Source organism: Phyllosticta citriasiana, assembly GCF_038021145.1.
Source record: "Phyllosticta citriasiana strain CBS 120426 chromosome Unknown IWZ02scaffold_8, whole genome shotgun sequence".
NCBI lineage: Eukaryota > Fungi > Ascomycota > Dothideomycetes > Botryosphaeriales > Phyllostictaceae > Phyllosticta > Phyllosticta citriasiana.
In genome coordinates, this window is record NW_027117285.1 from 1,909,243 (window position 1) to 1,930,802 (window position 21,560).

The 21,560-nt window shown below is 54.8% G+C and overlaps 7 protein-coding genes across 7 annotated transcripts; 3 read left to right on the plus strand and 4 right to left on the minus strand.

Annotated features, from left to right (window-relative positions):
• Nucleotides 1-1,976: 1,976 nt before the first annotated feature.
• IWZ02DRAFT_434329 (uncharacterized protein) lies at nt 1,977-2,897 on the minus strand (the record flags this gene model as incomplete). Its single annotated transcript, XM_066766352.1, has 3 exons — nt 1,977-2,366; nt 2,453-2,825; nt 2,866-2,897. 3 exons carry the CDS (start codon nt 2,895-2,897, stop codon nt 1,977-1,979), a joined length of 795 nt encoding a protein of 264 aa, XP_066622049.1.
• A 1,200-nt stretch (nt 2,898-4,097) lies between these two features.
• IWZ02DRAFT_306013 (uncharacterized protein) lies at nt 4,098-5,453 on the minus strand. Its single transcript, XM_066763991.1, has 2 exons — nt 5,224-5,453; nt 4,098-5,150 (listed from the first exon to the last, which is right to left on the minus strand). Exon 2 carries the CDS (start codon nt 5,055-5,057, stop codon nt 4,200-4,202), a length of 858 nt encoding a protein of 285 aa, XP_066622050.1. The 5' UTR covers nt 5,058-5,150; nt 5,224-5,453; the 3' UTR covers nt 4,098-4,199.
• An 804-nt stretch (nt 5,454-6,257) lies between these two features.
• On the minus strand, nt 6,258-7,003 carry IWZ02DRAFT_305473 (uncharacterized protein). The gene has a single exon (XM_066763987.1). The coding sequence runs from the start codon at nt 6,919-6,921 to the stop codon at nt 6,292-6,294; it is 630 nt and encodes a 209-aa protein (XP_066622051.1). The 5' UTR covers nt 6,922-7,003; the 3' UTR covers nt 6,258-6,291.
• Nucleotides 7,004-7,076: 73 nt separating this feature from the next.
• Nucleotides 7,077-8,947, plus strand: IWZ02DRAFT_455313 (Isochorismatase-like protein). Its single transcript, XM_066767779.1, has one exon. The coding sequence runs from the start codon at nt 7,552-7,554 to the stop codon at nt 8,542-8,544; it is 993 nt and encodes a 330-aa protein (XP_066622052.1). The 5' UTR covers nt 7,077-7,551; the 3' UTR covers nt 8,545-8,947.
• A 134-nt stretch (nt 8,948-9,081) lies between these two features.
• On the plus strand, nt 9,082-12,151 carry IWZ02DRAFT_379411 (kinase-like domain-containing protein; the record flags this gene model as incomplete). The annotated part of the gene is made up of 3 exons (XM_066765037.1): nt 9,082-9,161; nt 9,236-9,422; nt 9,473-12,151. The coding sequence occupies 3 exons, from the start codon at nt 9,082-9,084 to the stop codon at nt 12,149-12,151; spliced, it is 2,946 nt and encodes a 981-aa protein (XP_066622053.1).
• Nucleotides 12,152-15,345: 3,194 nt separating this feature from the next.
• On the minus strand, nt 15,346-15,988 carry IWZ02DRAFT_491758 (60S ribosome subunit biogenesis protein Nip7; the record flags this gene model as incomplete). The annotated part of the gene is made up of 2 exons (XM_066769772.1): nt 15,346-15,474; nt 15,542-15,988. The coding sequence occupies 2 exons, from the start codon at nt 15,986-15,988 to the stop codon at nt 15,346-15,348; spliced, it is 576 nt and encodes a 191-aa protein (XP_066622054.1).
• A 170-nt stretch (nt 15,989-16,158) lies between these two features.
• Nucleotides 16,159-18,598, plus strand: IWZ02DRAFT_455322 (nucleolar complex-associated protein-domain-containing protein). Its single transcript, XM_066767780.1, has one exon. The coding sequence runs from the start codon at nt 16,205-16,207 to the stop codon at nt 18,272-18,274; it is 2,070 nt and encodes a 689-aa protein (XP_066622055.1). The 5' UTR covers nt 16,159-16,204; the 3' UTR covers nt 18,275-18,598.
• Nucleotides 18,599-21,560: the final 2,962 nt, after the last annotated feature.

The window sequence follows — 21,560 nt, forward strand, 5'->3', positions numbered from 1 at the left end:
AGCTAGCTACCTAGCCAGCAGCCAGCCATTTTGAAATAGAACATGTACGGAAAATGTGTGACTGGGGAGTCGGGCAGAGCGCAGCATTGTCAGTCCCCGGCAAGGCAAGGCCAGCACCAGCAGCCCAAACGAACAGGCATCAGAAGGTAGATAGCCGCCGCTCATTTCGTCCTTCCTGATCTTGTGCGAGCTGGGCTCGATGGTGGGATTGGTTTGACTGGCAGCAGGAGCACAGCGAACGGACAGGTATGCCATGCACCCAAAGCGAAGGAATGGACCGCCGCACCGCCTCGACTTTCCTCCAAGAATCCAGAAGCTTGGGCTGGGGGTGATGTGGTGTGGGATGGGCATTGTGGGTACGCGGCAGAACGGGCATGCTGTGAAATGGGCAAAAGGTGACTAGCATGAGTGTGCGTCCGCGGCAGGCATGGTGTGGCGTGTCGGAGAGGACAAGGAAGACTCGGTGGCGTCGGAGGAGAGCATCAAGTTGAGCTGATGTTACTGGGAGAAGCCACGCCCCCATGTAGCATGTAGCTGGCATGTATGCGTGGCAGTGTGGGAGTGAGCGTGGGGGAAAAGATTTGGGGCGGGACTTGGGGGTTGCCATGATTCAGTGAGCAGTAGCACCGCCGAAAGAGGATGAGCTGGACCATCTCCACTTGCAAGGCATGGGCGCAGAGCTTCCCCCACTTTCCTCTCTTCTTCTCCGCCGCAAAATAAGCAACGGGCCCCACGAAAAAGACTTGATAAAAGTCGTCTTGCCGGTGCTTGCTTCCGTTCAGTCACTCGACCTCGAAAGCCCCAACATCAGCCGTCCAGAGCCACAGCGGCACAACGTCCAAAGCCTCGCTCCTCTGGGCCACCCCCTGTTCTCTCCCCTGTGCTTCCTCCCCTCTCGTCTCCAAGACAGAGATCCATGCGGGCGGGCTAAATCTCACAAAATCTCGTACTCAGAGACTCTGTCCGACCTGCATGTCAAACAGCAAACGGGGCCCGCTCCGGACTGGCAAGTTTCTTGTATACGAATCCCAAGGCAAGGAGAGAAGCTGGGCCGCGTGGACGAACCGCTGACAGCTGACACGCATGTATGAGAGAGGACAAATTAACAAAAAAAGATGTCCGCATGAGGTGATGTAGCGGTAAAATGAGGCAGGTAGGTAGTTGGACAATGTAGGTTGGATGTTAAGTGGTCGGCGCCAGAGTCCGCGTCCGACGAGAGGAGCCTCGCAGGCGGGTCGTCGCCAATTTTACGGCCGGCTAGCCCAGCCAGCCCGACAACAACACCGAGGGGGGGGAAAATTAAAAGTCGGTCGAGAGCATGTCCTCGCAGCCAAGTGGTTGACCGATAATGGTGAGGCGGCGGACCCTGAACCGAAAACGGGGCATGCGCATGGTACATGGGTTGTGCGTAGACATCCTGGTTATGTACACACCAGACGGCGACAACAATGTAGCCTTATGTGCGTGCGGCGTTGCCGCCGTGCATGCGATTCAGTTGGTTGGGACTGGTTCGGCTGCATTTCCCGAGCAAACCAGGAGACGGCAAGGTGGTTGTGGAGGAAGGGAGTCCGTGTGACAGACGTCGATCGGCCCTTTCGGTCAAAGCAGGACCTCTGTCTGTAAAGTCTGAAAAAGTGACCAAGAACGAAGCCGAGATATGATCAATTGCGCGGCGCTAGCCTTTTGGTGCTCCCAGGGACCGTCTATTGGCAGCAAACTTATCCGGCGGCAGTTCCAGCGTGATTTGGCGGGTCAGATGGGCGGAGGGAACGCGGTCAGGACGGTTTACGCGATCAATGACGTAGACCGTCGGTCCTGGAGCTGCCTTGGAAAATCGCTCTGTGCTGTATCCGAGGGAAAAGGAACAAGCTCCGGAATCCATAAACGCTGCATGTAAAAATGGCGTGCTGTGAAACTGACTCGTTTGCCGCATGCCCTAGGCTTGACCGCCGTCCCTTGATTGATTTTTTTATTTTTCACCACGACAAAAACGACGACCAGTCTTCCAATGACGAGCGGTGTTGGCACGTCTCCTGGTCGCAGGCAATGGAGAGAGCGCTCAACGCTCGTCTGACGGCGATCATCCGTGCCACGGCATTGTCGATCCCACATTCGTAGCCATTGGAGCGTTCTAGGCCGGCCCTGCCTCCAGACGCACGGCAGCATCCCTTGGAGGGAACATGAGTTTGGAAGCGCCTGTCACTTGCCTGCAGGTGTAAAACAACGGCAGAGTTGTACTGGGCGCGCGTCCTTTCCGGTCCAATGGTTGGATTTGGATCTAGGCCCATCTTGCTCATTGCATGTACGGGTACGCGAGGCGTCGTGCGAGTACTGGCGAACACGGGAAGGGAACGTGGTCGTTGTGGCTGCAACAGCCATGTTCCCCATGCGCGGTGATGTCAGAAAACCCTGCGGAGCAAGCTCCGTTGAACAAGCTTTTTGGTCTTTCCACCTGCAACCTTTCGACCCCCTCAGTCTGGACGCCGGGGGCCACGAGAGCCAAAAGGGGGATTCCTCTGACGAAGATATCGAGCCATGGCGCAATTTTGCGAGCGAGGGTTGCATCATGCGTTGGGCTGAGCTGGCCGGCCTGCTGATCGTCCTGGCCGCGCTCTCTCAGGAATGCTCGTTTCAGGGCCCCTTTGGCGAACCGTTGCATCCAAGCCGACATCATGTGCGCGCTCTTCGTATCTGTCGTCTTGCGGCTGCGATTGGCTACTGAGATGCCGCTGGATTGTCTTTGAAATGCGGTCAGTTCAAAACAGACATTTTGCAAAAGTGCGGCGCACAATGAGACAGGTGTTGGCGCCGTCTCGTCGGGTGTGCTGCAGCAAAAGGATTTTGCTGGCGTGTGGTAGGCCAGACCAATCGAAGTCTGCTACTTGGGAAAGTGCCATGGCTGACTTCCAGCGTCCGGAGACTGCATGGTATAGTCCTCGATAGCCTTGTTGCTAGAAGCTTGGAGAAATCTCTAGTAAAGACCGGAATTGTATGTAGATTGATTGTTCCCTCGGGGTGGCTGGGTCCAGGCTCGAGTTCCTCTGAAGATGTATGTGGAGAACGGGGCCAGGGCAAGCTGAAACCGGTATGTATGAAGCCTTCTAGAGCGCTTCGTGACTGTTCCCCAGAAGACTCATTCAGATTAGCCAAAAAACATAGTTGTGGGGATGGGCCTGTAAAGTCTCTTTCCCGCCTATTTATACAGCCTCCAGATCAAGGTGATGCATTCAGTGATGCCACCTTCACGTATCGTGCGGGTGCTCTAGCGGTCCTTCAGGCCCATAATGCACGTCATGAATTTACTGGGATGCTCTCGGAGGTCGCTCATCGCCGATAGCGCCGCTCCTTTTTCCTGATGTAGACGAGCGTGAAGCATTGATCGGTCAACCCGGAGGCTCTGCAGCCACACCCACCAAGTGGAGAACTGCGCTGGCCGTGTCCACCACTCAGATTGCAGTGTTTGGTTCAACACTGAGGTTTTTCCCTGTGACTAGTCAGTGACATGGAAGCAGGCCCCTGGCGTTTCTTTACGGAGGCCGGGCAGATCATCTCGGGGAGCCATGTCTCACCAAGTACCTGGTAGGTGGTCAGCCGCCGCGTAATGTTCCTGTCTGGATGGTGAGGGATCGGGTGAGGAAACTCTCGGGGGTGACAGGATCTCTCTGAAGATCTTCAGGGTCTCATCGACTAGATTGAATATTCAAAAAAATGTGGTGTCGCAGCAGGAGCATCTTGTGAAGAGCAGAAGAAAACGTGGCAAACAACGTGGCATGAAGCACAGCAGATTCAGAGGAAATGCAAATATAATAAATATTCAAGCTAAGCCCAGATGTAACCAATGCCTCAAGGAAAGAAAAAGGACAGAAAGACTTGGAATGCGGTGGATGGAAGAGAGACGAGGAATGAAATCGAAACCAACGACCCTTAGAACTCCTCTTTTTTTTTCGTGTGCCGAGTCGGCATTCTATTCCAGGTCGCCAGCCCCAGAACAACATTACCAAGCGAGTAGACAGGCCAGGGGAATCTTGAGAATGGGGCCAAATCGCACGCTGACATGAAGAACATGAGCGAATGAAACAGTCCAACGGAAAGAGAGAAAACTCCAGTACACTCTTCGATGCACAGGGAAAGCCGCAGGCAGACCAGAAGATATTAAAATGGACCCAAGAAGCGAGCAACTCCAAAGAAGGACAGAAGAATCAGCAACAGCGGTTGGCCATTTCTTGGAGATCCGGGAATTGGTTCATCATCAACACTCGTTCCCTCACCACGCTCTTCACATCGGTCTTGAGATCGTCCGGCACGCCTCGAACCTTTTCGATGCCCCACTGCTCGCGAATGCGGTAGTAAGCGCAGGTCAGCCCACCGGATGTGCGAGCTCTGTCGGGGTACGTGTTCCAGAGCCCAGGCTCTGGGTGGCGGCGCTTGCCTCCGGGCGGGAACCGGATACGGAATTGCTTCTCGATTTCCTTCCAAGACATGCCTTTGAGGATGGCGCACACCATGATGAATACTCGCTCTTCCTCTCCATACGCGTGGCGAGGATCGCGCCGCGCACTCTCGCCTTGAGCGCCTGAGGCATTTGAAGACCTCACGTAGTAGCCGTCCAGGTCGTAGTCAGAGTCATCCGTAGGGCTGTGGCTGCTGCCAGATTCAGCTGTGCTGGGTCTATGGCGCGCGCCGTTGACTGATGCCCAGTGTGCTGCCCCCTGTGGAGGGTAGGCATTGGCGTAGTGTGAGTGGTAATTCCGCGAAGCCCTTTGAGAGTGACTGTCGTAGTGGTGGGCGTATTCTTGTTCGTAGCGGGCAGCGTAGCCAGAGGAGGCGGGGCTGGGTGGGTTTCCGGATGGGCGACTTCCTGGCGCAACGTAGTCGAGAGACATTCTCTCGAGGCCACGAGACATGGGGCTCATGGCTGGAGAGGGAAGACCAGAGTATGTTGTTGCAGGCGAGTAGTAGCTTGAGGCATTGCTGGTGCGTCGGCCGCCTGAGCCCGAGGAGCCCGGGCTGGATGACGCCGGTGCAGTCTCATTGAGGATTGCCCGGAGAGCAGTCATGACGAAACGGGAGCGAGGTGCAACGTTGGCTTTCGAGGGATTGTGTGGGTTGGTTTGAATGGCAAAAAGTGGAGATATTTTGGTGCAAGAAGGCTGGGAGTGGATTGTGAGTGGAAGATGGAAAATTTGAACCTGGAGAAAAGAGCCTGGACCGGTGCCTTATTACCTGCCCTTTTAAACCTGCCAACGAACCCACAGTGCCTCACACAACCTTGTCCAAGGCATTGAATGGTCCCATCCAGGCCTGTGTAACAATTTGGAGGGAGGGCGCGCAAATCTCGAGGGGAAAAATAAAAAATGAAAAATAAAGATGCATGTCCCCTCGTCTGCAGGAAGAGAGCACGGCGGCTCCTCGACAGAATCCCTACCCCTCGGCGCATCCACATCAGTGGATCCTGTCAGGGCTGCGGATTCTTGAAGAAGAGACTCGGACATTTCGCCTGCAATAGCAATACACCGTGCTTCTAATTCAACTTAATCGGATCCGGTAAGCGCAGATCAACGCGATCTCGTTTTCCGTCGTGTCTTCACGATCGGTCTCTGCGGCGTGGACTGCAAAGCCGGAGCATGGGGGCCATCCTTCTGGAAACCAACATGGTACAACCAATGAAAGCAGCAAAAGAAGCGGTCTGCAGACGACCATGCGTTGGCAATTGCGGCTAGCCGTATTAGAGGTCTGGATGAGAGGGCCGCCATCAGCCACCCAAACGAGTTTCCAATATGCACCGAGCCGTCGAGTTGCTGCTCAAACGTTTGGTCAATCTGCCAGGTTGCTTGTCTTGGGCCGGGAATTCCCAGGTTTGTGTCGCGAGATCCAGAGGTTGTCTGGTACAGCGGTCAAAAGCTGCAAGGCCAATTTAGAGGCCGTTTCTGAACACAAGATGGCTTGCCTCGACCCACGTCTTGGTCAATGGTCACTTCACACAACAACGGCGTCACATTGCTTGCTGCAACGGTCTGATCTTCCGCAGGGACTCTGGCCTGGGGAAGGACTTGATACCCTTTCAGGGTCCAGTTGGGCGCGCCATGGCGTTAGCCACGGCTCGCAGGGCAGTCTTCAAGAATCATGGAGCGCACTGGTGGTACCACGGTGTCGTCCAGAGCTGTTGATTGCTCGACCCGTTGGCCACGGTGCGTATCATGATGACGGTTTGGGCTTTTCATGATGTCACCCGTTGGCCCAGACCACGTGTGGATGCGTGGAAAGATGCAGACGGACAGGAGTTTGCCGCTGCTAGCGAATGCTGCAAAGCAACCATCTCAGGGAGCTCATTTCCCATTCACCGCCCTGACCGCGAGCCAGGACGACGACCAAGGAGGGGGGCAAAGAAAGGGATGAATGGCGAGGATCATAGTCAGGCATCAACGCCAGCCAGCTCTGGGGTAGATCAGCCGGTAAGCCGGAAGGTAGGATGCAGATGTTTCGAGACGAGCGAGGGTGATGGGCGGAGAAGAGTCGTCCTTTACGACCTGGTTTCACACGCGTCGACAAGAGACAATGACCGGGGCAGAAAGCCGCGCATGCCTTTAGACGGGAGCGAGCAGAGCAGGATACGTCCGTCTCTGGACTGGGGGGTGGGAAAAGAAAGAGTCCTGAATTTCGGGGAAGCAGGATGGGCGCCGTACGACTGCTCAAGAATGGGCTTGGGCAGATTTGACCGGGGAGAGGCATCTGGCTTGCCGAAGGTGAAGATGGCGCAATAAACGACGACGGCCAGGCAAGGTGTGGCCATTGGATTTGGCGAAGTCGGGACGTTGTCAGATCCCTGGCCGTACCCTGGACCGGCAAGGCGGTTCCCCCCGGGAGTGGATTGCACCGGCAGGAGGCTGTGGCGTGGACGTGGTACATGTTGTTCAACCGCATACCGCCGACTACGCATGCAGGCGCAGCTCTGGCATGGAGGTGTGAGGGTGTGAGTGTGAGTGAGTGAGTGAGTGAGTGAGTGGTGTGGTGTTGCTTTTGGGCGCGGACCTCCCGCCGCATGTCTGGCCCTCCGCTCCAGTTGGCCCTTGCTGCACGTGATATTCCGTCATTGCGCAGCGACAGGCCACTCGAGGGAGAGGATACGCCTCGACGCCCCGACGCCCCAGCGCGCCGTGGGAACAAAAGACATGAGCCATGTTTCCAATTTTGCCATGCTCGGAATATGTTTGACAAAACAACAAAGGCGCGGGCATGGACATGTTGATCACGTGAGGGCAGATGCGAGGAACTGGAACCTCTCTCCAGAATCACTCACTCTTCACCCACAGTCCCAACTTCGTGTCGACACAGGCCTTTTTCGCAAACGACACGCGGAAGCGCGAACATCGGCGCCGCAGAGCCCCTAACAGCTTTATCTAACTTGCCCTAAGTACCCCTCATTTTATCAACCGCTGCCGTCTAGGCATGATAGGAAACCCAATTCCACTTTGAAATAAGTTCAAGTCAAGTCAACCGCTCCCACGTAGTAAACTGTGCCGTGCCTACCTTTGACTGAAAACCTCGTTCACTATGCCACAGTCTGAGCATCGCAGCGCTGTCATTGGCAATGCCGATAACTTCTGGCTTTTTTCAACCCAGAATGGCTTCGACCTTACACATCCCACTGAGCTCGACACGCCGCCGTTGGGGTCCCGCTTGATTCTCAAGACATCATCGTCTCCGATAGCCCTTTCGCCTGCCAAGACGGCCTTGGTCATCATTGACATGCAAAATTTTTTTCTTTCGGAAGCATTTGGCCGCATAAAGGGACCCGGACACGCTGCTGCGGAGAGTCTTGTGAATAATGCAATTCCCGCAGCGCGCAAGGCTGGCGTGAGAGTGGTCTGGGTCAACTGGGGATTGACGGACAAGGACGTCAAGACCATGCCACCTGCTGTGAAGCGAGCCTTTGGATTCGAGACGGTGCCAGGGACGATGGCTGGCCTTTCCAGCCCATTTGATGAACAGCCAAACGGGATCGCTGTCAACAAGTTTGGTGACACACGACATGTCGGGGGTAGCGTGCTCCTCGAGAACGGCAAAGACGGGCGCATCTACCGCGGACTGGGCTCGCCTTGCGGCACCGTGGTGTTGGAATCTGGCAATGAAGTCGACGCCGGCCGCCTCTTGATGCGGGATACATGGAACGCAGCACTCTACCCGCCACTCGACAAAGTCTACCGCCAGGGAAGTAGACTGCCCTCGACGCCGGACGTGTGGATCCACAAGAATCGGATGTCTGGAATGTGGGGCCAGTCAAGCGCTCTGGAGGAATTTCTAGAAGACCAAGGGATCCGAACGTTGCTCTTCGCAGGAGTCAATACTGATCAATGCGTCAGCGGGACGCTAACCGATGCGTTTAGCAAGGGTTACGACTGTGTGCTGCTGGGGGATGGAGCCGGGACGACGAGCCCCGGATTCAGCCAGGAGTGCATAGAGTACAATGCTGCAAAGACCTGGGGCTTTTTGAGCAGCACTGACGATTTTGCGAGGGCCGTGGACGAGATGGAGCCGCGGACATGAGGTGGTGGGGACGGGGGGTTTTGGGAGAAGCAAGCAAGCAAGCCATCTTTCGGGGATGATGGAATTGGCAGCAGCAAAAGCAATCTGCAGACTGGATGAGATGCAGAACCGCCAACCAGGTACAGAGCCAGAGTATACGAAGAAGCCGACAATCGACCAGTCACATTTCGGCTTGCATGGTGCCTGACGAGGAGTTTGTTTTGCAAAAGGGCCGTGTCGCAGGAGGCGGAGGGATATTTGGGTTGGGCGGAAGGCGGGCTCCGTGGATTGCTTTTGGTGGTTGGTTTGGTTGTTTGTGTGTGTCAAGCAGTTACGTGAAGGACGAGGTCAATGGTCGAGTCTGAGTCTGGGCTTCGTCGTCGTCGTCGTCGTCGTAGTAATGGATGTGTGGTGTTGTGGTTGACGTCGCCGTGGCCGAAACGCCGATGGATTACCTTGCACCTTGCAGCGCCGGCCATCGGTGGCCAAGCAAGCCATGCCCTCCCATGCCCGCTACCTCTCTCCCTACGCCGCCGCACGTCTGATGAGCTGTTCCCGATGAGCTGGAGCCTGTTGGAGCGCTTCATCGAGTCGGATCACTTCAACAATGATCCCTCACTCAGCGTAGCCTACCTCTCGTACGCCCTCGCGACCCCCGCTGCCTCTCCGCAATAAACTTTGGACCTCCAGCTAACTCAACCGTACTCCTCAGGCGCTATGCGGACCACGTTGGCATTCATTATGCCCTCTGCTCCAAGTTGCGCCAATTCTCCTACGAAGAGATTGAATTTTTCCTCCCCCAGCTATGTCACCTTCTCATCAGCGTCGAGAACGAATCAATGGCCCTCGAGGAGTTCATCATAGACTTGTGCGAAGAGTCTGTCAACGCTGCCTTGCTTGTACGCCCTTGCGCCCCTCCTCGGTCAATCGTTCTGTACTGACCGGCCAGACATTTTGGCTGTTTCAAACCTACCTCCACGACCTCGCGCCCAATCCCCAGTCCGAATCATTCAAAACCTGCCGCAGGCTGTACAACAAGGTGCAGAGCATCGTCTTTGGTGCAACGGAACCCGCTGGAAGGGAGAAGATCAAGGACAACGCCTTACCCATCACCGTTCTTTCGAGCATCATACTCGCCAGCGTTGCGGCGCCATTTCTTCCTCGACATGCTGGTCCCCTGGCGTTAGCGCAGGCGCGGAAGCCCAGAGTCACAGTGGACACCATTTCAGACGCCTCCCAGACCCAGCCTCAGAAATTGTCGCGAAGCAACACGGTTGGAGATCCGCCCAAGAGGAGACCTCGTCACGAACGGAACGCGTCCAATCCCCGAGATCCGCCCTCGCCAACATCTCCCATTTCGCGCACGAAACTGCCGGTGCTCGAGCTGGAAGGCCCTCCGCCGAAGCCGTTGGCCAAGGTCGCGCGCAACCTCCCTCCGAAGCCGTCTACACAAGTACTTAGGGCCTCGAATGGTGAAGCGCGGTTGAGTTCTGCTTCTCTCCCGGACTTCCGAAGCCAGAGCATTTCCCCAATACCCACGCCGCCCGCCACAGCAGGTCTTGCGCCATGGCTTCAAACACCCACTCGCCGACATTCGCACGATTCGAGAAATGTCAGCCCGAGCGGGCTTTCGAGGGCACAAAAAATGCATATTCTGCGGTCGAACTACTTTCGCAGCGAAACCCAATTTCTGAGCGCGCTAGAGGATATTTCCAACAGATTGGTCGTTGTGCCGAAACCTGCGCGCCTGAGTGCGCTGCGTGCCGAGCTGGCTCTCATTGCACAGGACCTTCCGGCCGAGGTGGACATACCCCTGATCTGTCCGCCGACTCTCGAGGGTGGTTCGGCTGCGCAGAGTAAGCACCATCGCATCGTGCGCCTGAACCCGGCCGAGGCGACGAGTTTGAACAGCGCCGAGCGCGTGCCATATCTTTTGATGGTGGAAGTGCTTCGGGATGACTTTGATTTCGACCCGGACACCGAAGCCAACCAAAAGCTGCTTGCAAAGCTACTCTCTGAAAAAGAAACTGCGAAGCGCCGCTTGTTCGACATTTCCGACTCGTCGAGACCTACCATCATCCCGGAGAAGCCACCAGATTCGGGAGTTGACAGCGTATTTGAACCCACCGATGGCGATCTGGGGAGCAAGGATTTGCTCATCAGAGATCCCGATGAAGATGAGCTCATGAATGGACTGGCAAACGCAAACTTGATTGCTGCAGGATACAGTAGCACAAGGAGTAGCCAAGCTCGTTCTCCGAACGGTACACAAAGCATGTCTCCCCTTGGTACCATGTCAACCTCGAGAAGCTCGGATATGGGCACGAGCAGAACCAACAGCCCCGTACCCCGGAAGATGACGTTGCCCTTTTCCAACAAGACAACCGCCCCAGACCAGCCCGATTTTTCTGCCCTGGCGACACACATGCGGACGGCTGCTCAGATGCTAGCGCAGCTCGAAAACAGCAGCTCGAAACGACCCAAAGCCGAGGTCGCTGCTATCAAAGCAAAAATCATTTCGAGCATGCAAAGTCTGGAAGAGCAGAGCTTTTATGTGGATGAAGTCAATAACGCGCCGACTTTTGATAGCATCATGGCTGAACCAAAAGCAGACACGATTGGTGCCGAGCCCGAGGATCTGGAAGACGCGGCCATGGATCCAAGTGCGAGCGGGAGCGCGGGGGCGGCGCGCATGGAGAATGACCAAAAGACAGGAGGTGTTCAACGCAGGGGCGATCGCGACGACCCCAGCGCTGCAACATTCGGTGAAGAGTGGACAGCCAAGAGAGAGCGCATCCGGCGCTCTTCGCCGTACGGGTGGATGAAGAATTGGGACCTGATCAGTGTCATTGTCAAGACGGGCGCTGACCTGCGCCAAGAGTCTTTTGCGTGCCAACTCATCCAGGTATGCTCGAAGATTTGGCAAGATGCGCAAGTGCCAGTCTGGATTAAGCGCATGCGGATTTTGGTAACGGGTGAATCCTCCGGTCTCATCGAGACCATCACGAACGGTGTCTCTCTGCACTCGTTGAAGCGCAGCTTGACATTGGCAAGCATTGCCGCCGGCGCAAATCCCCGAAAGCGAATCGCCACCCTCCGCGACCATTTCGTGCGAGCCTTTGGCGAACCAGAGGGCGCGGCTCACATTGCTGCCGTAGATGCATTCGCCCGGTCTCTTGCTGCTTACAGCATGATATGCTACGTGCTCCAGCTCAAGGATCGACACAACGGAAACATCCTCGTCGACAACCAGGGCCACATTGTCCACATCGATTTTGGCTTCATGCTCTCCAACACCCCAGGCAGCATGGGTTTCGAAGCGGCACCCTTCAAGCTGACGCAGGACTATGTCGACGTCCTTGGTGGGCTCACTTCTCCCGGCTTTAGCTTGTTCAAGACGCTGTGTAAGCAGGCTTTCCAAGCGCTGAGGAAGGAATCAGACCGCATCGTCATGCTGGTCGAGATGATGGGCAAGAGCAGCCAGATGCCGTGCTTCGCGGCTGGGGTGCAGCAAGCAGTAATGGCGCTGCGGGCACGATTCATGCTGCAGCTCAGCAAGGAGGAGGCGGAGATTTTTGTTGAGGAGCTGGTGGCGAAGAGCGTGGGAAGTTACTACACCAGGCTGTGAGTACACCAGGGTCGGTCTGAAAACTACATTGTCGCTGACCAACATCTAGATACGACACTTTCCAGTATCGCACCCAGGGCATCTACTAGTTAGTTGCCAGAACGGAGTCAGTCGCGATACCACAACGGTCGGTAGCTCTTGATACCAATTTGTTCTTCTTCTTCTTTTTACTCCGTCGCCCTCGAGCCTACATTTCTCCCTACGGTCTTTTGGCATTTTCTTCACGCGCGCGCTCTGGATGTAGACTCGATGCGCCACTTGCACCAACGGCATTTTTCATGGCGTTTCTCTTTTCATGCATGAGATATCTTTGAACCCTGCAACAGCAACATCATCATGGATGGCATCATCTCTCAATCGATTTTTCCACCGCGCTCAAGATTTCGGTTTGGGTAGTACGAATGGGAGGGGAGGCGTTTTGTAGCTGCAGTGCGTAGAGCAAGAGTATCAAAGACTTCTGTCACCAACTTCTCATTATACCTCTATCGACGGGCGATTGGCTCCAAATTGAATCACGTCTCAATCAGTTCGCACACTCAGCGCACAATGCTCCAGCCCTGTTCAATACTCCCCCTTCCAAGCTCTGATTTCGTATGTTGGAACGGGAATCTTTCCATGTAGCCACTTGCCTGTACTGTACAGCCGTAGTTGCTTGCTTGCTTGCTCACAGCCGATAAGTACCGCAGCGATCTCACAAAGTGAGACATCCCAGACGACGGTGCCGAACATCAAAGCCTCTCTCCATTTCTCGGCTTCCCTCACATATTCCCGTCCCGTCATTTTCGCTTAACGAAAACGAGAGGGGGAAAAAAAAGAAAAAGAAAAGAAAAAAGGAAAAGAAAAGCAAAGAAGCGCGCACCCCAACGCTCTCCTATCCACATCATCAAATCATCGCGGCAAGTACTAGCGAGATTCTCTGCGCGGTGGTGAGCGACTGGACTGCAATTAATGACTGGGTTGCTACCCTTGGTTGTGGTTGCTTCTGACGGCGGGCAAGTGGAGGAACCAAACCAAAACTGTTTGACAAGGGCGTGGAAAAAGAAAGAGGTAAAGAGGGAAAAAGAAAGATGAAAGCAGTCGCGGAGACTTTCTGAATTGCGTTTGCAAATTTGAATGGAGGTTTTGTTTTTGGCAACGGCAACTGACGGCCGGCCGGCTGGCTGCCGTGATTGGAAGGCTGCCGCCGCCGTCGTAGCCGCTGTGGGAGCTGAGTCGAATCAATTCGATTTACATGTAGTTTTTGACTACCTCTGGTACTGCTGATGATGACGATGCTAGTGGGGCGGATTGGGTGTGTACCTTATGGCAAGCTCCTCGACGGCTGCTGTTGGGCTGGCTGGCTGGCTAGCTTGCTGTTTTTCAAAATTGAACCTGGGCAGCAGGAAAAAGCCATGCAGACGCTCGATTAACCCAATTGATCCATTGTTAAACACATGCACAGCTGGACTGGGTAAAGCATCAATTCTTCGAACTGTCAAGGAGAGTATGGCATAGCGTCATTGCGTTGGCGGTCAGATTGTGTAGCACATTCATGCTGGCAGCCTGAATGAAGCAGATTCAGCCTCGTTATGCGTGCATATTCGTCTGCTAGGAACCGACTCGGCCTCTTGAACGGCGCTGCGCAAGCGAGGATGTAGATGAGTGAAAGGAACCCACGGCTAGCTGGCTGGCCGGCGAGCTACATGGACGTTCAAGGGCCAGACGCGAATAGATGGATGAATGGATGAGCAAAGTCAGCGAGCAAGCAAGCACGCACCCAAGCGACCTTCGTACGTACCGTACTCGCCTCCACAGCCCAGCTCAGCCCACATCAGCTTCGCCTCGGCTCGCCCGACTCGCCTAGTACCCGCTCGTCTTCACCGTCGCGTAAAAGAGCTCAAACACCCATGCAAGCGAGTAGCCTTCCGTTCTGCCTCTCGCCGCCTCAACCAGACGCGACTCGAGACGACTAGAGAAACGCCTTAGCGCGCCATCTATGCGCTGTACATTTCCTTCACTCGCCATCCATTCATCCATCCATGCGTCGACATGGCTTACACCCGTCCGGCGGATGCACCAGGCCGTCCCGCTACACGTCGCCCTACTCATACATGAGTGTTTACGGATAGAGCTGTATGTGTGCAGGTAGCAAATAGCTCGTTTAGTCTGCCTCGTCAGCAGTTGCCCAGTCCGAGAAGGACGGAAGCAGCGCAGAACGCAACCACGGGCAGGACGACGGGTCGCCGCAGGGCGGATGTACGGAAGGACGGACGATCCAGCACAGTGCACTTCGCTCATCCGGGGGGCAACAGCAGGGGAAAAGCGGCGTCGGCTAGCCGTCGAGCAGATTATTGCTTTGGCGGCGGGAAGCCGTAGTGGTCTACATACATATCCATGGATATGTGTATGTAGTCATGTTTGCCCTGTGCGGGCAGGCGGCTGCAGTGAGCAGAGAGTCCGGTAAGGCGGGCAAGCAGAGACGCGGCTTCCCTACCTACATACCTTACGCTACGCCACCCACCGCTGCTGTACGTAGCCTTGGCCCTGGTTCTGGTTCTGCTTCTCCTGCCGACGAGCATGGTCAAGGCACATTGGGCTGACCGTCGAAGTGCTGAAGCTGACATGCCGTGTAACGTGGGTCCCTGTTCGCGGGCGGTTTTGAGATTGATGAATCTGTATTTGTCGAGGACTCGGCAGCGGTACTTTCCAGGGGTTGGCTCAGGTGGATGACGGAGCTGGCGGTAGGGATCGTGTCTGCGAGGCTGGGATCTACGTGACCTTCTTGCTCATGCGACTCAGATTGGGGTCTTTGGAGAGGCAAAATCCGTGAATACCGGGATGATTGAGCAAGTGACACAAAAAAGAAAGAAAGGGAAAGATTTGAGAAACGCTGGAAGAGGACGAAGAAGAATGTTGGAATGTGTCAAAGAAAAAGGCACACAAGAGTGTTCTGAATTGATGAAGATTGCTGTAATCCCAGTCCGACGCGCCATCTTAACGCCGCCCAATGCTCTACGCTCTTTTTTCCCCCTATTGCAGATTCCAGCAGAATGCTTTTGATGTCCTCATTTTGCCGCCGCCACTGGCACTCATCCCGAGAAATAGTCCTCGATTCCCGTTCTGAGTTCTTTCGATACGCCATCTCTCCAGGCGTGGGTATTTTGAATCCGAAAAATATCGAAGCTTTGATAGCTTTTCAAAGGGTTTGAAAACGCTCAAGTCGTAGTGAAGAGCGTGTCTTCCTCTCTAAGGTACTCGCCAATGTCGGCTTGCCTGAAAGTAGCGATTCCAGTGGGATCCAGACGTCTCGCTTCGGCAGTCGATCTGGCAGTAACACCGAAACCCTTTATTGTGGTCAGTGGTCATCCTAAAGAAATAGCAAGACAGCGCCAAATCTCGATTAAAACGTACCAACGGTGTGTCGTCCATGGCATAAACCACGACTCCCTGATGTTCAGGGCAGTCCTCGCTCCATCTTCCCACATGTGCCTTCAAGACATTTCCACCGTACAAGAACGGCATCTCGCCGTTCGGCTTGATCCACACTTTGTAGCGCGCATGGGGAGCGATTGCGTCCAGAGCGGTAATATGCAGGCGGAATTTGCCCGTCTTGGTGAATTTGCCCACACAGGTGCCGAGGGAGAGCAGGTTCGGGCGAGCGACGCTCGTGGCAAGGTTGGCGATGGATTCGCGAACGTAGTAGACGCGGTCCTTCTGAATGCGAAAAACGTAGCGTTCGTCGTGCTTGGAGTCGCCGGAGGTGACCGCGGGCGCGATGAGGTTGTTGAGGGAGCGGCCCGTGTAATTGGCAAGCTTTTCGAAGAGCGTCTTGGTCTCGGTTTCGGTGAGAGACCTCATTTTGGTAATTGCGGTTCGATATCGGCCGGGAAAGGCTGTAGTATTGTTTGAGTTGTTGGTTCGATGTCGAAATAACTTTTTGGCCAACGCTTGGCTCCCGCCGGCAGAATGCCTCACCGCCCTCTGATCGCGCGTCGCTCTGGGAATTTTTCTGGCCGCCGCAACACTGAACTTGACCTCCGCAAGAGTGCTTCCGCCCAGCCCCTACCGCCCTCGATGCCTGCTGCCAAAAGACGCCGCTTGTCGCCGCCGGACTCAAATGCGACCGATTCCCTTCCTGCCCAAAGATCCTCCAAGTCGAGGCACGGAAAAAACGCAGCTGGTTGGGACGTCGAGCAGGACTACGAACAGCGCCCGCGCAAACTTGAGAAGAAGAAGGCTGCGACAAGGCTGCCAATCAAGACACCGGATGGTCTGATTCAACAAGTCGTGGCTCCCGAGCCAGAAAATTTGGAAGAGGAGGACAATGACAGCTTCCTGGGCACGTCGAGCGACGAGGGAGAGTCTGACGTCGAAGACGCTGAGGAGGAAGAGGAGGAAAGGAAACCAGCCAAAACTATGCGACAGCAAATATTTGAGGCCAAGGAGGAACTGGCAAAGACTGCCGAGCTCATCAACGAGGATCCCGAAGAGCACGTCGGCACCTTGAAGCACTTGGCTCAGATTGCAGACTCGAGCAATGTTACGGTCAAAAAGCTGGCACTGGCGACGCAAGCTACCGTGTACAAGGACATAATTCCGGGATACAGAATCAGGGCCATGGGAGACGACGCGTTGAAGGAGAAGCTTTCCAAGGACGTCAAGAAACTACGAGCGTTTGAACAAAGCTTGGTACACGGGTACAAGGACTATCTTTCTGCATTAGCGCAGTGCGCAAAGAACAGCAAGCCAGATGCCCCCGAGGATTTGCGCAGCCTGGCAACTGTAGCAATCGGCTGCGCCTGCAACTTGCTTCTCCAAGTCCCACACTTCAACTTTCGCAACGACTTGCTCAAGATTCTGGTCGACAAGCTTAGCACCAAGTCTATCGATGCCGATTTTGCGAAGTGCCGATCAACGATAGAAAAGTTGTTTGAAGAAGATGAGGATGGAAATGCTTCCCTGGAGGCCGTACAGATGATTACGAAAATGATCAAGGCGCGGCACTACAATGTCCACGAGTCCGTCCTCAACACGTTCCTCCACCTGCGCCTGCTCTCCGAATTCTCGTCCAAGGGGTCGTACGACAGGATTGATAAGACTGAAGAAGAAAAGCCCAGGGGCAAGAAGAGGGAAAAGAAGGAGTTTCGTACCAAGAAGCAGCGCAAGCTTATGAAGGAACAGAAGTCAATCGAGAAAGAAATGAAAGAGGCTGACGCCGCCGTCAGCCACGAAGAACGCGAGCGGATGCAAGCCGAGTCACTCAAGCTCGTCTTTGTGACATACTTTCGCATTCTCAAGGCACGAACGCCCAGTCTCATGGGCGCCGTGCTTGAAGGTTTGGCGAGATACTCGCACCTCATCAACCAAGACTTTTTCGGCGACATTCTCGAAGCGCTCAAGGACCTCATCACCGACGCTGAAATGCTCGACACGGCGCTTGCGGGCGAGGAAGAAATTGAAAATGACCCTGACGCCGCATCCATTGCTGCGCGCAACGCTACGCGCGAGTCGCTGCTCTGCGTCATTACAGCCTTTGCCTTGCTGCAGGGACAAGACGCCACCAAAGCGGCATCAGCGCTGCATCTGGACCTAGACTTTTTCATCACGCACCTATACCGGACGCTGTATCCCGCATCACTCAACGCCGACATCGAGCTATCAGCACAATCTCTGCACCTCCCAGATCCGTCATCATCAACCTCCTCGACTTCCACCGCAAACAACAAAGTCAACGCCTCGACAACCGCAGTCCTCCTCCTGCGCGCTCTCTCCTCGACGCTCCTCCCCGCCAACACCGCCATCCGCGCTGTGCCGCCCACGCGCCTCGCTGCCTTCACAAAAACGCTGCTCACGGCCTCTCTGCACTTGCCTGAGAAGTCTACCCGTGCCTTGCTCGCGCTGCTCAGCAAGGTGACCCGCGTTCACGGTCGCAAGGTCGCTGCGCTGTGGAATACTGAGGAGCGCAAGGGCGACGGTGTATGGGACCCGCTGCTCGCGGGCGGCCGCGGCCGCCTGGAGGCTAGCAATCCGTTTGCGAGTACTGTCTGGGAGGGCCAGTTGCTGAGGCATCATTTTAGCCCTGCCGTGCGGGAGGCGTATATGGGTATTGAGCGGAATGTTACAGAGGTATTCAAGGGGTCGTAGGGTTTGTTGGATGTGGATGTGGGAGGTTGATAGATACCTGGAGACGTGTGAATGTTGGTTCATGGGACGAGAAGAAATAAAAAGCGCAAATTTTGTTCTTGATGATTCTTCTCGTTGACAATGGTGATGGTATCAATGGTGGTTTGTGGACTTATTCATGTGAATCATTTCAAAGTTCCGTTCCATTGTCCAAAGCGAGAGAGAACGCATCAATTGGAAGAACGCTGGCACGGCAGCTTAGAGCAAAAAATCGACAATCACAAGGGGTTTCAATTTACAACAGCATACAACTGGTAATTCAGCAAAACTGAACGATGTAGCCCAAGAACGCTCAAAGCTACGTTTCGAATTTCCCTTGTCGTCGTTTTGAATTTCGGTCTGCGAACCCATTACTTCTGCTCCATTTCCACCACTCCGACATGTTTTCGTCCTGCTGGGAATGATGATGTTAACGCACGTAGATCGATGGGACAAGCAGAAGCACTCTCAGGAAACGCCATCTCAGTTGACTCCGACTGTTTTTCTTTGAGACGCTCGGTGGCAGCTGCTGCAAAAGGCACTGACTGTATGCCATGAAGTGAATGGGGTAGAGACACAAGCAAGCAAGCAGAAGCAGGAAGGGATCCTGGGGGACACAAGCAGGGGCAAGGGATGGAAAAGATAGCAGAACGGAACAACTCAGTTGCATGTGCGTATGCGACTAACAGTACATATTACAGTGACAGTTGCAGCAAAACAAATGACTTCTTTTCCCTCATCTTTTTCTGCATGCCCGTCAATCAGGCGGGCCAACGGGCGTCTTGTGGGCAGGCACAGTTAAGCAGGAACATCTTCATGCGGCCATGTAGGTAGGTATAATACAGTATATGTATGCATGTAGGTACGAAACATGCGCGCGTGCTGAATGCTGATGAAACGCCGCGTACCCTTACACGACGACCCCGTCTGCCCGGCACTCAGGGGCAATGCTGCGTCTGCTGCTGCTGCTGCTGCTGCTGCTGCTGCTGCTGCTGCATAAGTCAGTAAGTCGCCGTCATCATTGTCGTCTGTCTACCACGGTGCAGCGAGACGTTTTCGTTCGCCGACATGTCGCGTCGTCCGTTGAATAAGGTAAGTGGCTACACGTTGCTTTGGCTTCAATGTTTGTAGCACGCGGCTGCGTAATGCTCACTGGACTCACTTCCTCCCGACGTATGCTTGAGGCGTGCGCTGCTGTTGGCAGAAAACGAAATCAGTTTTACTTTATCTTCTGCTCATTTCGTCTCGTCTCGCCTCGCCTTGTCTCGTCTCGGCAAGCAAGCTTGTTGCAACAGTTCCTCGCACTCGGCATTTGCGAAGATGCGATCAAGTCATCCAAGAGCTGAGACTGGAGTGGAAGGAGACATGGTTGCTCATGCATGCAGTAAGCAAGTCAGGCTGCTAGGTAGCTACCTGCTCACCTGCGACCCAATCAGCGTTTTCGCCTCAAAGACCCCAATCTCCAAATCCGAACGGGGGAAGTCAATCAAGCGACGGACAAGGCCGCAGACCGACTACATAGCCGTTGCCTTCCCCATAAAGCAGCATATGCCAGACATCTGCATCTCGCCGTTAACGTTGCTGCCACCCCACACCAGCCCCTGAGATGGAGTACATGCATAGCGTCTCAGCCTTGGTCTTGTTTACTCACTCACTCACTGGCAAAACAAAGTAAAGTAAGCAAGCAAGCATGCCAAAATGTCCGAGGACCGACAGGACAGGACACTTGTTGTGGCGGCTGCACTATAGACACGGACGGCTTGCTGCAGCGCAGCGCAGTGCTGTGCAGTACAAACATTCAAGTCTACGGCAAAAAGGGAAAAGGGAAAAGAAAAAGGAGAAGGAGAAGTGTTTGCGTAAGAGCATCCATCATATGTGGGCGGCGGCGGCGAGCTGGGCTGAAGAAGAAAACGGCGTGAGGTGTGTACTTGGGGAGTGAGTGAGTGGTGGGTAGGTCCCTAAACTTGATGCAAAGAGATATAGTTGAGTGAACACAGCTAAGCTGTGCCATTGGATGGCCTTGAGCGGTATGGTGGAATCTTGTTGGTGGAAATTCATTGGTTCGATATTTGCACAATCGTCGAGTCAAGTGCGTTGGCAACGACGTACTTGTCGTCAGAGAATAAAGCTGATTCCACATTTGTGCGCATCGACGCCGTGTGTCCCACATTCCTACATAAAGGGCGTCAGAATCAGGAACGGAAAGCGGCCTCCGAAACGGTCGTAGGGGAAAAAAGAAAGGAAGAAAGGCGAATATCGACAAGGGCAGAGAGCCAAGTCAAGCAACGCTCAGACTCCAGCAGCATCCACGTGTGTACACAACCATCCGTCCAATGACAGCAGAATCTTCAGCAGCGGCAGCCGCAACAGCACGCACCACTCGAATCCCTCGATCCATCTGCAGCACACCCACCCTCAGCCCTGTGCAACGCCGCCCACACAGCGGCGCGTCTTCACTGGGCAAGGCCGCTGCAGGCAGGCGCCCGCCCGACCCTTGTCCGCGCACAAGGCCCTCTCCCACACCTCAACCCACCATCGCGCCTTTCTGCCCGTTCCTGCAGGCTTTTGGAGTTTTTGCGCTCATCGCCGGGCCCTGCGATCGCCCCTGCTTGTGCCCTGCACCCTGCGCCGTCGCCCCGGTTGCTGGATCCCGCGTGGCGTCCGGGTCTTGGGATGCTGTCTGGGGTTGAGGCGGGTGGTATGGGTCGCAGACGATATGCGCCGTGCATGCTGTGCGACCTGTTGTGGCACGAGTGGCGGTGGCCCCCTTGTCGAACTGCTGGATGGCTGGCTGGCTGGCGTCTGAACGATCCATGCGTTCTTCAGGAGTGTAGGGTCGGGGATGGTGAGCGTCCGCCAAGTATACTGGCACGCTGTTTTGTCTAGAGATTGCGTCGATGGTACAAAACAAGCAATAATAAGTGTATTGGATGCTTTGTGCTCGGTAGCCGTCTATGATCCTTTTAGCACGGGTATTTCCACAGACTGCCATGTCTTCATGCAGCAGGACGGATGGACGGCTTGAGGAAAATTTGCACAAGTGACATCCGGGTTTCTTTCTTTTCTGTGCATGCGTCAACGGCGACGTAGGCAATGTTGAACAAATGTATGCCCAGCCATAACGACGGATTTGATTGTGTCTACGCTGAAGATATTCGGCTGCCGGCTATTGTGCAACATAGAAACAGGCGATGCTGGCTCTGAAGGAAATCGATTTCCAATCTGAACTGTCCAAAAAGTCGACGGCGTCAGTCCTCCGCGTACGTTT

Coding starts and splice junctions, on each gene's coding strand:
- IWZ02DRAFT_306013 (XM_066763991.1), bottom strand. CDS start 5,057: ATGACTGCTCTCCGGGCAATCCTCAATGAGACTGCACCGGCGTCATCC.
- IWZ02DRAFT_305473 (XM_066763987.1), bottom strand. CDS start 6,921: ATGCGGTTGAACAACATGTACCACGTCCACGCCACAGCCTCCTGCCGG.
- IWZ02DRAFT_455313 (XM_066767779.1), top strand. CDS start 7,552: ATGCCACAGTCTGAGCATCGCAGCGCTGTCATTGGCAATGCCGATAAC.
- IWZ02DRAFT_455322 (XM_066767780.1), top strand. CDS start 16,205: ATGCCTGCTGCCAAAAGACGCCGCTTGTCGCCGCCGGACTCAAATGCG.